Source organism: Strigops habroptila, chromosome 5, assembly GCF_004027225.2.
Source record: "Strigops habroptila isolate Jane chromosome 5, bStrHab1.2.pri, whole genome shotgun sequence".
Taxonomy (NCBI): domain Eukaryota; kingdom Metazoa; phylum Chordata; class Aves; order Psittaciformes; family Psittacidae; genus Strigops; species Strigops habroptila.
The window spans coordinates 49771624-49788028 of record NC_044281.2 but is presented as its reverse complement, the minus strand read 5'-3'; the positions used below and the strand labels follow the sequence as shown (position 1 = coordinate 49788028).

The window sequence follows — 16405 nt, the reverse complement described above, 5'->3', positions numbered from 1 at the left end:
AGTGTTTAAAGGCACAGGGGATGCACAACAATCTGTTGTTCTGTTTAGATTCTACCCGCACTGGGATTTCCTTTTTCCCCACAAAGTTTCAAGCAGATTTCAGGGCTGTCTATTATATAGACAGTTGATAGCATTTCATTCACAGAGTCTGTGGAATAGATGTCCTTACTGTCAGATTTGCAGAATAGTGCAAGCAATACTAACATTGACACAAGGAACAGACTTTTCTCATATTGCCTCAATAATTCAGTTTACTGAGTCCTTATGTCAATTCTATTTTTTAGGGTTTTCCCTACAAATATACAAACTTTAACCTATTAAGTTAGCAACCCCTACATATACTCCATTGCTGTTCTTTCCTGTATTCAGTCTTCTACCTCCAAGCAACACACTTGTCACCTTTATTAAACCATTTTCCTTGACTTATTCTCCTACTGTATGCACTGAATGTTACAGATGCTTTAGCTTGCCTCTGCAACACACTGTGAAAACTGTTTGAGGGTCACATTCCGCATGTCTTTTCCAGGGCTCCACCATGCTTTTGCAGTGCCTGATTACATCCTTGGCACATGCTTTTCTTCTGATATGTGTCCAGCTGAATAAAACTCTGAATTATAAATACACAGAAATAAGAAATCAAGTTTTGAGAGGACTGGAAATATTTACAGATTCATAAGGAATTCGGCAGCAGTTTTAGGTGGAAAAAATAGTCGACATTAGTCAACATCTGACTAGGCAGTATGTTTCATGCCACCTTTCAAGTCAAAATGCTGGATTATGTGATGTTACACATTGATGTTAGACACATTGTGAATGTCACAGTCAACTAGCAAAAAGTCAGGGCTATTCCCTTCACTGCATTTAATTCCCACATACAAAGAGTTCCCCTCCCACCGTGCTGGCGCAGCACTCTTCACAGCTTTGCTATAATGTCACTTTCTCTGTGGCACCTTTCATCTGAAGGTATCAAAGCAAGCTACAGACACATGCTAATAACAGACCCTTCTTAGAATACTTATGAGGTAAGAAATTATTATAATAGGCAATTTATTGATGAGAAAACCGAATTAGAAAATTATTAAACTAAGTTAGAAATTGATTAGAGGCCACAGATGTTGGACTTAACTCCTAAATGTGTGGCTGCCAGCCCCATGCATTACTCACAGATAACACATGCACACCTCTCAACAAAGGTCTCCAATTCAACTTCAGTTTTGCACATGATGCCAACACAACCACAGTTAGACTAGATGAAGGTATTAGTCCCACGCCCCAGTACAATTCATTATATTACTGTTACCCTTATTACAACAAAGTGGTGTCATTTAAAGCTAATCCTACAGAGCCCCATAAGAGCGTGTGACCAGAATGAAAGCAGCAGGGCACAGTTCATGAGCCACCAGAGCAACACTTTACCACAGCTTGCTCTCAGAAGTAAAAGCTGTGTTTTAAATAAAACAAAATCTTTTACTTTGATAAATGCTGGCTGCTTCAAAAAGATACTCTGTTCTCAAATCTCCCCAGCTAAATGCCACCACAGCTGTAAGGGCCAACCACGTGTGCAGTCAGGCTGGGAATTATCCACACAAATAAAAAGCACAGCTTGAAACATTGACTTTTTCCCGATCAAAAGGGCCTGGGAGACAACTGGACACTTTGGATCAGGCAAAGGATAGGGCTTTTATTATTTTCAAAGAGCACCCCAGTGAATAGAGTAGCCAATACAGTCCTCATGGCAGTGATAGGTTCTAACACCCTCCTCATTCCACACAAGTTGCTTAAAAGCTTGGCTTTGGGTCTGTTTAGGGTTTGCCGTTTTCCATTTTTGTTTTTGTTAAAGAACTTCTTTAGGGAAAACCTGAAATACAAAAAATCCTTTCATTAGCTTTTTTTAATAGCATTCCCTGTGTAAGCTGCTTTGCCACATACCAAATCATAAATTGCAAATATTCCAAAGAAACCTTATCACATGAAAAACATCTTCATTATACTCACAATAAGGAAATATGAGTTTTAATTCTATTAAAGTACAATTTTTATTTTTCTATGTATTTTCATATTAATATTTGCCTGAAGACAAAAAGAGAAATCCCTTTCTATCTTGTTTTTTACCTAGTTTCATTCACCAGTTTTCAACTACATATGCTGAAAGATTTAACTTGAAACAATTATTCATGAAAGAATTTTCAATCATGCAATATTCACAATATTTCACTTGTAGAGCTGTTCTTTTTAACAAAACCTAAAGGATATAAGCCACATGATAAGGCAGACTGTTCCTCAGAAAGATCTGTTCCTCTTAATAGCCATATATCCCAGCCTGAACAGAAAACAATCTGACATGGAGGTATGTGACCACTAAGCAATGTATTCCAAATAAATGTATTCCATCAACATTACAAGTTCTGCAGTGTATGTTAAAACTAAATAGAGGTACTGTGACAATAACAGCAATGACTTTGGTCTTGATTTCTTACAACAGCAGTCCAGAAGGACATAGAGTTCTACCTTGTTCTCTAACTGTTGTCTATCTTATCATCATATGACCATGTATACTATAAAGTATCTTTACTAATATCATAACACGATGGGGACAGAGATCTGTTACTTAGAACCAAATAAGAATTGGAGATCTTCTTTAGTCCTCCTATCTCAAACCAGTTTGATTTTCAGAGTTGTGGTGTTCTGACTGTAATCAATTTGCAGAAGAAAACTATAAAATCAAAATACAGTAGCATCGCTTGTACAACAGATGAAACAATAAAGGTAGTATAAAATTACATTGAAACTGTAAAAAGTATATCCTTCTTGGGTGGTATGGTTTGGGTTTTAAGTATCAGGCAGAAATTACATAAACATTTTCTCTAACTGATCTTACAGGATTACCTGTAGGAATTGCTAGGAAGTTAGTATTTTGTAATTGCTTCACCTGAATATAAAGCTATAAAACATCATTGTCACTGCAGGCTTACCTGCTTTGCCTGCAAATGTAAATGAGCATCTGGGTGTAAAATATATCTCTAACCAGTTGCCAATATTGGAAATCTAGAGAGCAGTAACAGCCTTTGGCTATACCAGATATTTCCAGAATAATACCTATGATATTATGACTAAAAGCTGATGGGGATCTAATTTCATTTAAGCAAACAGCAAGGCTCCCCTTTGACCTGGGCAGCATTTGCATTGATTCCTCTATTGCATTATCTGGCATTTCTTAACAGTGGTAGGATTCTGAATCTTGTTAAAACACATGGCTTCAAACTACTAACTTCCAGTAAAGCATTAATTCAGATATTCGTAAGGCCCATAATCACTCAAAAAGTATGTCCTGTGAAGCACATTCTATGAATATATTTGTGCGTTTATATTTTTTTAATTTTAGAAAGGGTTATTTGTCCTCATTTTAAAGCTTATACCCCCAAGCCACTGGCTGGAAGGGTATACAGTAGTGTATGAAAGAACACTGAACTTTTCTTTACCCGACGTGATCAAAAAGTACTGTCTGTGGCACAAGGAAGAGTGTTTTAATGCCTATGAAATTTCTCATTGCCATGTCATTTGAAGGATGTTTCTGAAATGGATCCTCCTTATCTGAAGCCTGAATTTCATTGTTTGATGGGATAGGCCTGAATAAAAAACACTGACAAAATTTATGTTAATATTTTTAAGGCCCGGATCCATATTTTATGGAATTTGAAGCCATGCCTTTTTTTTTTTTCTTTCAGAAACAACTTTTTCCTTTTCTTCCTCTTCCATCAAATACCATTGTATCCTATATATTCAGAGTCTGAGATGGGAAAGGAAGAGAGGGTTTTTTTTGGGTTGGTTTGTTGATATTTTTTGGTGTGTTTTGTTTTAAACTTCAGTATGCAATACTTGTAGATTAAATCACGGGAAAAAACTTTCCAGAAGATGATTACAATCTGATGCAGATGTGCAAAGCAACATAGCCAGGCAGGGTGAGGAATGTTATCAGAAACGCCTATTTGTATCTCATGGTCCAGAGTACGAAAGTAGAAACAAGTGTCTTTTAAACACTGAGAAATCAGGATTCTTTCTGAGATACGATAATGCTGGAAGACTCCACCAAAAAACAAGTGCTTTTGGGAAAATCAAGGCCAGATTTTCCAAGCAAAGCGCCCAGCCCTGAATGCCTGAGAGGTTAAACACAAAACCTCTGAGAAGAGATAGAAGTAGTAAGGACTTGCACAGGCAAGGAACTTGCCTAAAACATTGTGCTCGGGTAGAATTTGGTAACAGAGTGGATACAAGTATAATGAAGACACACATGTGACATGAAGGCATCAATTAAGAGAAGGTATGATAGAACAGGAATTTGGGGAAAATAAGAGGATACAAAGTACTTTGTTTTGCCCAGTGGAATTTCATGGAGTCACAAGGCATCCAGTGTGACTTACTAGCAGGCAGCTGAAGGCACTTGAATCTCCAAATATCTCTTCTAATTTGTTGTGAACTAATAGCTGGCAGCAAAAAACATCAGTGCTCATATATTTCTAATTAAATGTATGGATGACACTCTAGGTATACATATCCTACTCAATATAAAGCTTCGATACACACTGACCTGTAGTATACAAGTACTGAATAAGGATGCATGCACCAAGAAATGCTACAGGCAAACATAACCTGTAAATTTCACATGCAGCAGAAGACATTGTTTTAAAACTGGGCATGTCAGCCTGATGGTATGATGGGTTTATATGTTCAAACTATTGAAACACTGCAGTATTTCTTCCCCTCACAAGTTTCCTTCAAAACTTTTGTAACAATATTGGCTAATCAGCTACAGATCTTCAGCTGGCACATACCAGCATAAATTGACTGACCTCAAACCAGTGCCTGAAGACTTTTTCAACTGTATACAATAACCCACCCTACTCACCACTTGCTGAAGAGCAGGTAGAAAGCATCACCTTCTCATACAGCCAGTTTCTATTACTCCTCTAATTATGTCCTTGTGGGCATTTTAATATGTAGGTATGATTATTACACAAAGCACTTTGGACAGCGTTACACACCCAACATTCCCTATAACACTGGCAAATGCCTCTCTCTGCTACCCACCCCCAGTGTAAGATTTAACCATAGCGTACTGTCTCGGCTATAAATTAGGCCCAAACTAGCAGCAGGTGGGACTGAAAGCCAGAAATACTTAGTTCCTTGTTCCCATCCACACAGCAGACCATGTTGCCACCTCAGGGAAAAGAGAATTTCTATCTTAATGCATTAAGTAAAGGCTGAATCTAGTCTACTGCATCAGCGAAAACATTTAGGGAAAAACAGTACTGATTTGGAATACTAAGCAATATGTTCGTGCAAAATTCACAATTGCTACCATTTTCCTTACCCAGTTTCTGTGAGCATTCTTTTTTCCTCCAGATAAATATTGATAGTTCATGGCAAACTGTTTGGATCACAGCACTGCATTTTATCTGCAGGATTTAGGCTGGAGCCTGTTTCAGTGATTGGCCCTAGGAATAAATACACATCTGAGCATGCAAAACCTGCCAGACTTTGTTTGACTCGGTGTATTAGATAAAATTGCGATTTCATACTAAACCTACCTTGTCTGCCCACAAGCTAGAAGACAACTGGAAACTTTAATAGTGCTGGGACCATGACATGGCCTGGTGAGTGTGTGGAAGCTGAGAAGAAAGGCTTTGCTGCAGGCTGAACAACCTGAAAACAGCTACATCTCACCATCAGAGCACAGAGCTGCGTGGTCTGAACAGGAGGGAGCTTAGACGACATCTCATCAGGGTCCTGAGATCACCTCAGAGTCTGGGGGAGGACTCACTGCTCTTTACTACTATTATTTCTCTCTAAATATTTTTATTTTTCAAAATAAAGAGATGTCATTCATTATCATAAGAAACAGTGCCATTCCAAAGCCAAGGAAAAGGACAGACCCCTTTTGAAACATGCTCTGCACATTTCTTCACTGGTCAGCTGACACAGACATGCATGCTAAGGCCTAAGGGAGAAGAGTGGAGTGCTCCAGGATCTGCAGAGCAGCAGAAACCTGGGAGAGAGGGCCTGCTTTGCTGTCCCCTGCTAAAGAGCACAGCAGATGAAAGGCATCAGTGGATAGACTGCAACCTGCTCAGTCTATATTCAGTGCTTTAAGCATGTCAGTGAGCTTCTTAATTTCGGGGGGGGGGGGGGGGGGGGGTGGGGGTGGGCAGGACATCAAAACACAAACCCAAAGCCACCCTACAAGTATAGCAAAAGATAAAGGAAATGACATAGTTGTAATAATGTGTGAAATTCAAGGTAGACTAGTCATCTTACATTTGCCTGAGACAAATGGTCAGCACAAATTAGAGCAACACATTACAGCATGGGGATACAGAAGTCAGACCAAAGAGATGGGACAGAGAGTTTCTATTTTCTAGGTGGTCTTTGTAGCCTTTTTGGTGAAGCAAATCTCAACAGCAAGCCACAGTACAGGTAAGACAGGAGTGGCTAGCTGGAGTGGGCTGTGGGCAGCTCAGGTAACTGGGACTACCACAGGCGTGGATGAGACCTCGCTATCCAACATAATAGGCAAATGGGGCTTCGGGGTCCCACTATCTGTGTGTACAGAGATGTTAAAGGAAAGGAGAAATATCTGCTCAAGAAGTCACCAGAAATGAGGAATTCAAATGACTGTTGGTACATTCTGGGATGCTTGCTTATTATCTACCTTGCTGCAGTCCTTTCCTCCCTCTAATCAAGCATTGCTTCACGAATCATTTGACTTGTTATTTATGAGTGGCCTTGGGCAAAGTTTAGTATTTTGTGGCTTTCATGTGAGGAGCCAAACTCGTGTTCATTAGTGACCCCTAGAACCTGAACCCAGACCTTGCAGCTACCAATGCCAAATCCATTTGTTTCTAGCACTTCCTAGCATCACTACTAGCCATATGAGCACTCAAAAAAAGAGGTGACTAATACCAACAACCAGGAATAAACTTCTCCCACAGAAGACGACCTCTATGAATGACAAAGATGGTATGGGTTTCCCTGACTCTCTAAGCTTTTGTTGTTTCAGTATTTGTTAGACTAGCATGCTGAATACTTGACATCAGCATGTTTATCCTTACACACCTGTTCCAACATCTATGAGCATTTTCTAGTCATGTATCCATAGCACAGCTATAAAACATCCTTGTTAATCTCAGTCATCATTTGAAAACATTAACTAAAAATAAATTCAGAATACAATGTCAATGAATCCAAACCCTATGTATATCAAAACCAGTTATTTTACAGCACTTGGCATTTACATTTCTCTTTCAGGTGACATCAGAGCAATTTATATATTCACTATGGCAAAAGATTTTCCTCGTACCTTCAACAGCAAACCAAGCATTTCTGATTAGATGACCTCAGCTACCTACAACTCTCACATGCTAAATATAAAGAAATACACAGTGATCCCACAGAGGCTGAGTAGGATTTTAATTACAAGTTTGGTATATTTGTCTGGATTCCTTTCTTGTGTAAATCCAATGAATTCAGGGCCATGCTTCTACATGATGACAAATTTCTATTTAGGATGCTGTAAAATTCTTCCTGCACTTTTTCTCTGGAGAATCTTAAAAATCACAAAAGGTTGTGATACTGTGACAAATAAACACCTTTAAAATGCACATCATTATGAGTATTGCCTCTTAACAATTCTATTTTAATGACAGAAGATATATCCAGTAAATTCAGTTAATGTCCATTCTTACCACAAGACTGCTGTCCAAAGAAAGTCTTTTCCCAAATTCCCTTTTCTGTAGCTGTCTCTTTCTCTCCATAGCTGAGGTTATTTGTTTTCCTTTTGTTCAGCTAGAAATATCAGACTGTTTCCAGCATCACTAAAAAAAAAAAAAAAAAAAAAAAAATTAAATGCACATTTCAGTATCCTACTTAACAGTTACTGTCTTTCATCATTAACTCTGTAATAACCCAGCAGCTAATGACTTTGTGTCTATAGTAGGCTGTGTTCCAGGAACAAATTTTCTGTGCCAAAAAATCTAAACTCTCCAGACAGAAATATTACCAATATATTTGGGTCACTTCTCAAAGAAAAAAAAAAAAAAATAATCTGCTACTACCGTCCTTATCAAGACATCCCATGTTTTCATAGTCTCTTCTGAATTACGCTGGGATCTGGATTTGCAGAGCCAACAAACTACCTGGGGCTGGGGAGCGGGAGGCGTGAAGGGAAACAGTTTGCTTCACATTAATTGCACTCCTCAGTAAGCCCTGCTTGTTGGCACATCTGTGCTGCTGCTATGATGTACACATTTTGGACCTAATCCTGAAGAGTTCTAAAAGCTTTCAACTCCCATTATCCTTAATGAGACATGAATGCCCTTAGCATGTTTAAGTTTTTAAGGTCAAAGATTCTGCTGTGATAATCAGACAGTCCAGCTGCCTGTAGAGAATGGCTGGGGAACTTCACCCTGTAAAGCTATCACAGAGGGAGTGAGTCTCTCGAGTTTTGTAGGATTTGTTTGTTCCTGGCTGGTGGTTTCTACTAAAACCAAGCTGCAGTTTACAAGTAACTACAGCTCTCTCTTTTCCCAAGTGTTCCTGATAATATATGAATATGAATAAGTTTTAGATTGTATTTTAAGGTAATATTTATTGTGTGTGATACAGGAACATGGGCAAAGCTAATGAATTTATTCAGGATTCAGAAAGTAACAGCATAACAACAGAAATCAGAATCTAGCCTAAATTAAGGCAGACAGATATGCTCATAAATACAGACCCAAGTATAGGAATCTCATCTCATACTGACTGCATTTACTGTATCAGAGGGCAAGATGCTATCTCTCTTAATCTCAGCTAACTCCCATTAAAGACAAAGAGCTTTCACTACAAGAATTTGTCCACATTTTTTTAGTCAAGAGCTTATGTGAAAGCCTATTTAAAAACAAATTTAGTAAGATTGAGACATTTGTACAGCACTGCTTAATGCTAAACCTAGAGAAATTCATTGCATTTGACTGAAAAACAATACTAAGCAAAAGACATATCTGTCCATTTCTGATGGACAGCCAGGTGATGCATGAATACCACTGGGCTTGGCTGTAGGGTAACACAGCTGGCATTCCCAGAAGCAGCCTTGCATGTGCCCTGCAGATATATTTGCATGGGTATGGATAAATGTGATTTCTCAAGCATCCATCTGTCACTGTGGGGATACTAAGCAGATAAAACCACCACAACTCATTCCTCAAGTTGTCCCCAAATGCTCTGCCATGAGGGCACAAAGGAATCTGAATATGGGTCAAGCATAGGCCACTTACATGGAAAACAGGACGCCCAGGCTAAGCCTCCAAAGCTAGCTGGAATTTGGAGGGCTCCCAGAGGCATGCAACCCAGGATCATCAGGTCCACTGTGGGCATCACAACTGGGACTGCTCTTGTAAAATATTTCCCACGGAGAAGCCATAATTGGTCTGGTACCAAGCCATCCAGTGAGAAATTCAGCCTTCTATTAAACAGCACTTGTTTTGTACTTCTGGTTTACACTTATGCAAGACCAGAATTCAAGCCATTTTCTCCAAAATGGATAAATTACGCACTATACACATTCATCTAAGGAACACATGCGGTGAGAACATGTACACACAATGGTAGGAAAACCAGTTATTGCACGGTGTTCATTCCTGCCTTGTGGGTTTTTCTGTAAGCCCTTGCTTCCTTTTTGTAGTACCAATCCTAAAGCTACACACACTATTTAATTCAGCTTATAAGGAATCTCAGTGATATGCTATCACATTTACACAATTACTGTACACATTTACACAATTACCATTGCTTCCTGATTAGCAATCATGCCTCAAAAGAAATACCAAAACAGATTTGAATAAACACAGAGGCAATGTATTACACTGTTCTTGTGATTACACCAGAAACTGTCAAGAGAAAGCCCTTATGCAATATTTTTATCATTCTTCTCTGCATTCATCATGCCTGGAGAGCAGGACTTCCACCTTCGTTGATCAACAAGCACACAACCACTGAGGAGCAAACTAGCGAGAGCTACAGTTGGAGCCCATTATTGCTGCAGAAGGTCAAGCATTATTGTTAATTATTCCTATAGGTTACATGCTACACTGCCTTGGACACCTCAAGGAACAGACTTACTGTAACCCATACCTAGCACAGCACATGAACCTACCCATGTACTGGTGAAGCAGCCTCAGACCTGCACGCTCCACTCCTTCACCCCCCCACACACACACCATGGAAACTCAAATCTCTGGGCATGTTATCATTAGCAGGCTATCACAGATCTCTCCTAAAGAGTTAACAACCTAGGGCTGAACCCACTTAAAGTTCTGAATCAAAGGTAATTGTCAGACAAGATAATACATCACCTGTACCAACATATGCTGGTGCCTCAAAGTACCCAACTCGGGAGGCCTTTAAAGAAAACTGATCATCAGAGTGAAGTACTTAAAACCAGATCAAGTTTCCATCTTGGAATGGTCATTTTTGTGCATCATTACTGTTTGTCACAGACAAAAAATGACCCTCCCAGTTAAATCTCTCTTCCTCTGAGGCTAACAACAATCTGAAATACAGTAGTGCATCCACCAGGAAGCTCAGCAGAGAATGGTCATTCAGATGGAACAGTTCTGAAATGTAAAAGCACTGAGAATCAGTTTGCCCAGTCATCAGAAATACTATTTGTGTTGCCAAGAAAAGAGTCTGTGGAAATTTATCCGTCTTCCCTGACCAATTTGCTTGTCAGTATCTTTACAGCGCAGACCCCAGTGATCAACATTCAGACCCTGACTGTCCCATTTAGCTCGGCTGAACTGTGAACTATTGCAAAGCCACTTCTGATTTATGGTGCCTTCACTGATGCTGCACTCATACATGTACGTTGCCAAATCTTTGGGGGCACATCTTACAGTTCTCTGTGCTGCAGGAAATTTTTCCACTGTAGGACTGTTCTCTAAGGGGCTATACAGTTCATCTATGCTGAGCATGTTGGGGAAGGCACTGAAGTTAGAGGTACTTGGCGGTTATCCTCATACCCTCCTTGTATCCTCAAGGAGTATATGGGGATCAGTCTAAGAGAATGCAGGTCCCAGATGTCTGCCTACTGTCTTAGCTTTTCATTGAGCTCAGGGAAGAAGGTTTTGTATGGACAGAAAAAACTCTCAGGGGAAGACCTAAGTGGAATCTTGCTTCAGTACGGTATACCCTCACTGTTCAGAAAGCCAGCAAGCCAGAGGCAGAGCCTGAGTATACATCCTAAAGTGCAGTATTTTTAGCACTCAATACAAAAAATCTTCATTACTTGAGGAGATGGCTCTAAAACTATGCCCTGGAGAAATGGTGTGATTAACAGAGAAAAGCACTCTCTAAAATCTATGCAAGAAATTTCTTGGATTATAATACCTTCATTTCTAGTAGTAACAAAGGGTGATTGATGTATATTGCTTTAGCTGATGAAAACTCCTAACATTATATTCTGTAGATAAGCATCCAAGATATTTTCAGACAGTTTGAAACTGCAGTTACACTGCAACAGAGCTATGCCAACATATGCCAGCTGGGAACTAGCACACAGTATATCTCTTTGGTAACTGGAAATAGATTGTATTTTTCTCTTACAAATTAGTATAAATTTAGCAGTTACAATGCATAAAAATGACAGCTCTGTAAACTAGTGTCCTTTCATTTAAATTTAAGATAGATGTAATGTAGCCTTCCCACCCTCTGCTTTGCACACCTTAACGCTGCCAGAAGGCAAAACACCCATAGGGCAGTAAGGCATTCCCTCTCAGCAGTCTGCTTCTCTTTCTGAGGTGCTAATGAGAGGACAAGTGTTGTGATGTGGACATGAAAATGCTGGGTAACAAAATGAAGTCAAAATTATACAGTGATCACCCTTAAGCACTTTTTTCTACTCTGATAGTTCTTGTTTGACAGCCATACTTTAAGACTGAAAGAGAATAACAAGAACTGGTATTATACCTCAACAATGAAAGAACAATGAAAGAAGGAAAATCATATCACTAGCACAGGTCAGGAAGAAGCTATGAGAAAGTAAAGATTGTCATCAATGAAAACGTTAGTTAGAACGAACAGGTGACCTAGAGGTGAAAGATTTTATATCTCGTTAGCAATCTCTGGATTGATTCAGTTTCCCAAGAACCAAATTAAATGTAATGTCTTTGTCCGGCTCTGTTTCTTTTGCGTAACACCAATGTGCATTCGCTTTTCTTGTGGTCTTTGTAGGAAAAGGGAAGAAAAAGTGTAAATAAGTAGGGTAAGGTTTGTATGGTCCTTTTCAGGACTGAGGGGAAAAAAAAATACAAAAAAATCCAGAATTAAGGATTTGGTGTGTATTCAACAGATCAAAGATTGTTCTGTTCTATAAAATCACTACATTTAACTTCCCAGGCACAGGCCAGTCAAAAATGCTAGCTTTGTACTAAGCTTTTCACTATTTCCTTTGTGTTGTGGGTTTTTTTGGGGTTTGTTTTGTTTTGTTTTTTTAATGGTAGAGTGTTCAAACCATCAGAGCAGTAACAGCAGAAGACCCCACCTTCATGAAAGATGAGAAAATTCTGCCTAGTGATTAGAAGTGAGCCATGAAAATGGTTTCATTACCACATGCCTATCTCTCCCCATCATGGTATTTAGCCTGGTCATGACTTGGAGTGATAAAGTAGAAAAGTAATTCCTTCCAAAATTCTGTTTTGAGCTGAAGTTTCAAACTTCAGCACTTGGGAAATAGAAAACTACAGCGACATTGGCATTTCTGCAACCTGAACTTAGCTAAATGTTTCTTGTTTCGCCCACAATGTATTTCATAGCAATGCCATAAACAAGGCCCACCTGCCTACTGCCCAATACTCCCAGGTATTTGCTTAGGCTCGTCAGCAGTTTGTTAGCACTAGTGTACACGTTGTACATCCACATCCACTGGATTAGGTTACTATTTAGACAAGCAAGCTGCGTTTTTGCAGAGAGGGAAGGAGAATGTGTCATGTGCCAGCAGTAATGAGCTAATGAAATTAGAAAAATTCCAATGCAGGAACCTAAAATTCTTAGATAAGTAGAATACTATGGGAATTACAAGGCAGCAAACACAGCACTGCTGTCCCATTCTGCCTACATATCTAGATATCCTGAATGGCTTTGGAAAAATATTAAAAAATACATCAAGTCAGTCAGAAAATATCTAGATAGAAGACTCTTTCCTAATTCTCTTCATTTTCCTGTGGGATAATTAATTTTGACACGCCCCAAATTTCTTACTATCTCTAAAGCTGTTCCAAAAGGACATTGGAGCTGTAGAGGCAGTGCACAGAACCAGCTATGCCCTGCAAGTTACTTTGTGATCCAAATACACTCCCTAACCCAGTGGTCCCCCAGTTCTGGTTGAAAACTGTCCAGCAGTCATCCACAAGGCCATGATAAAGTAGTGCCAAGGAAAAGTGGGAAAGGCCAGAGCTAGACAAGGAACCTTCGCATCTTTGCTGTGATTTAAATTAAGCACAATGACAATGTCACATGATAGAAACTGAACGTTGACTAATTTGAGAACCAAATACTCTAGATCTATCCTGCCCTTACCCCATCTCTTGAAAGAGAATCAGTAGAGCACGTAGGACAGTCTGATACATTTTTGACTGGTGATCACTTGCCAGCAAAGAACAGACTCTCAGTATAACGTTCTGGAAAAAAAGCATTTAAAATAAAGCATTTCAGCTACTAATTTCCACCCTGTTTCAACCACAGTTTTCAAAATACATTTATGCTTGCTTCATGCAAGATAATCCTCCATTTATTCAGCAAACTAAACAACCAGTAAAGCTTTCTATAGCATTACTTCTAGGATTTAAACAAATTAAGATTAATGGCTTAAATCTAGCAAACCAATCAGTGTGCTCAAAATAATACCAGGAATTTCAATAAATTAAAAAATAAAGAATATAGCATTAAAGATGTTATTACTATGACAGCTGTCAAGATGAATTGCATGAGAAGCATTTAAAAGATTTATATCTCAGTATCTCACCAGGTTAATTAAATGGATGCATGCATTCACTTAAGAGGATAAGGTGGGTTGCACTGACATAAAATGAGAGGGCACAAGATTACGTTCTTTCAGCATTAACAAGAAAGGGTTGAGCTGACATCATTTCCGTATTCCGTAATAAGCATGATTCATCCATTGCCATTTTCAGCTTTCATTTTCTTTCTGGCCAAAAAAAGACTACGAACATTTATAGACTAACATACTCAAAGCTTTAACCTTTTCAGCGTTTTCTGTTTGGATTGGCTGCCCATTTTCACCATGGGGTTCCAGGGCCATGCCACAGGGAGAAGAATCACCAGTAAATTACACCAAAGAATGCTGGAAAGGTCAAAGGATTACTCTCCCCTGTTTGTTTTTATGGGACATATGAAGCATTCATATCATGCAATAAAATTACTGAGAAAACAAATGATGAAAGATAAGCAGACAGAAAGCATGAATCTGTTGTCAGGACAGCATGGAAGAAAAGGATGTATTAAAGTGCTATAATCAATAAAAAACAGATTATGACAATGGTGTTTGTGTATCCTTAGTTCCTGCCCTGAAATCAAATCCTTTTGAACATTTTAAGACCTGTATCCAAGAAAGAGATAGCCAAGCAAAACTGAGGTGATTCAGGCTGAAGAAAACATTAGATCCAAAGCTCTTCTTTCTCAGGTAAGTTTCTAACTACTCATTGTTAGATATTATTTATTACTACATACTATTATAAATTACGTGATATAGATTATTATATGGTAAAGATGGGTTCCCTTAGCCACTAAGCCTCTTTCAGCAATGTTTTGCTACCTAGGCTGTTAATCAGCAAAAGGCATGCTTTGAAAACAGCAACAGCATCAGCTACCTCTGAGGGACACATTTCTGTCCTTTGGGAACCACAGCTGAGCTTAGGTCAGGAACAGGTAGTTCCAGGCATCCGGAGAAGCTGAACTCCAGGACCTGAGGAAATTTCACTGTTACTATTTCACAGACCTAAAGGCTTATGTGGAGATTTGGAGGTTCGAAAACAAATGTCCCATTTATATTCCAATAAAGACGCCTCTGGCATCAACTAGATGGAACTTCTGTAACCTAGTACATCATTATTAGAGCTAGTTGTTTCTCATGGTAAAATGGCTAGCTGGCAGCAGAAATCCAAACTGGAATTTCATTAGGTTTCAAACAACACTGAATTACAAATCTTCATCAGAGGCAGCAGCATCTGGTTTAAGAGGCCAATAAAGATAACATACCAAATTCATATATATTCATTTGAAAAGTTGCAATGTTCAGAAAAATGCATGCAATTAAATCCAACATCTGAATAAGTCTGACAGAAAACTAACTGGAGGGAAGAATTTAATATACACAACCAAGTTTCCTACATTTTGCTCAGTTTGATTTGTGGGTTTTTTTTAAATTTTCTTTCATTGGTATAAATCAAGGTACTGTTCAATGAAGTCCAAGAATTTCAAATCTACGTTTAAGACGTGTATCAGGATCTCTTTTGTAAACAAAGGTGGAATGCCAACTCAATTTTTGAAAGTAGAACTAGGAGCTTGTGAAATGTGCCTAAAGATCCCTTCCTCTCCGAGACCAATGCATTTCAGTCAGCATCTCTGCTGCTTGCCCATCTGTCCTTATCACAGTCCAGAGGGACCACTAAAAATCATTGGTTTTGTGCATGCTCCACCCCTTCCACCTGCACTGCTAAAAGGGATGATGGCTGCAACACTCACAGGATGGCTCTGTGGTCTGAACACAGGCCCATCAGACACAGAGACTGAATATACTTATGAGCTTTTCATTACAATTACCTCTCATTTCTCATTCACTCATTCTGCAGTCTATGCACAATGAAGTATTTTGCTAGAAACATTTTCTAACAGAACATTTCGGTGAATGAAAGCAGTTTTGTAAGATGAAGTGTCCCAAGTGAATGCTACTCCGTTTGGTCCTCCCTAGCATCAGAGATGAAAGGAATGAAAGATCATTTATTTACTGATGTATTCCAGCTCATGGATATAAGGAATTATTAAAATCATCTTAAGTTAGTGACAGCGTTGTGACATCTAGGTTTACTCCACAGAGCACTGGGTAACACTTCAAAATGTTCATGTAGCTCAAAGGAAAACTCTCCAGATAAAGTATTGTAAAAATATTTCCTCTGTTACTAGTAACATCTTCAGCACCCAGCTCTGCACATTGTCCTTAGATAACAAAAGTCATTTGCATTAGAGGAAATATTTCAACGTCTGTGCTGCAGAATTTGTTTCTAATGAATCTGGGGCTTTGTGGATTGTAACATGATGTCTCAAGTTTCACCTTGCTGTACAGACTCCCAGTGGGTCA

At 39.0% G+C, this 16405-nt stretch overlaps 1 protein-coding gene across 11 annotated transcripts in view; it reads right to left on the bottom strand.

The window, feature by feature from the left end:
- Positions 1–16405, bottom strand: part of NCKAP5 (NCK associated protein 5) — a 408143-nt gene that overhangs the window by 349028 nt on the left and 42710 nt on the right. For 10 of the 11 annotated variants that reach the window (XR_003991395.1, XR_003991396.1, XM_030485815.1 and 7 more), the window contains one exon: positions 7740–7868. Coding sequence is in view for 9 of the 11 variants with exons in the window: in XM_030485815.1 (XP_030341675.1) it covers positions 7740–7808 (69 nt within the window). In the remaining 2 variants the exon portion in view is untranslated. Of the gene's footprint in view, positions 1–7739; positions 7869–13608; positions 13676–16405 lie in introns of those variants that run through there. The other variant, XM_030485816.1, reaches the window with a different exon arrangement.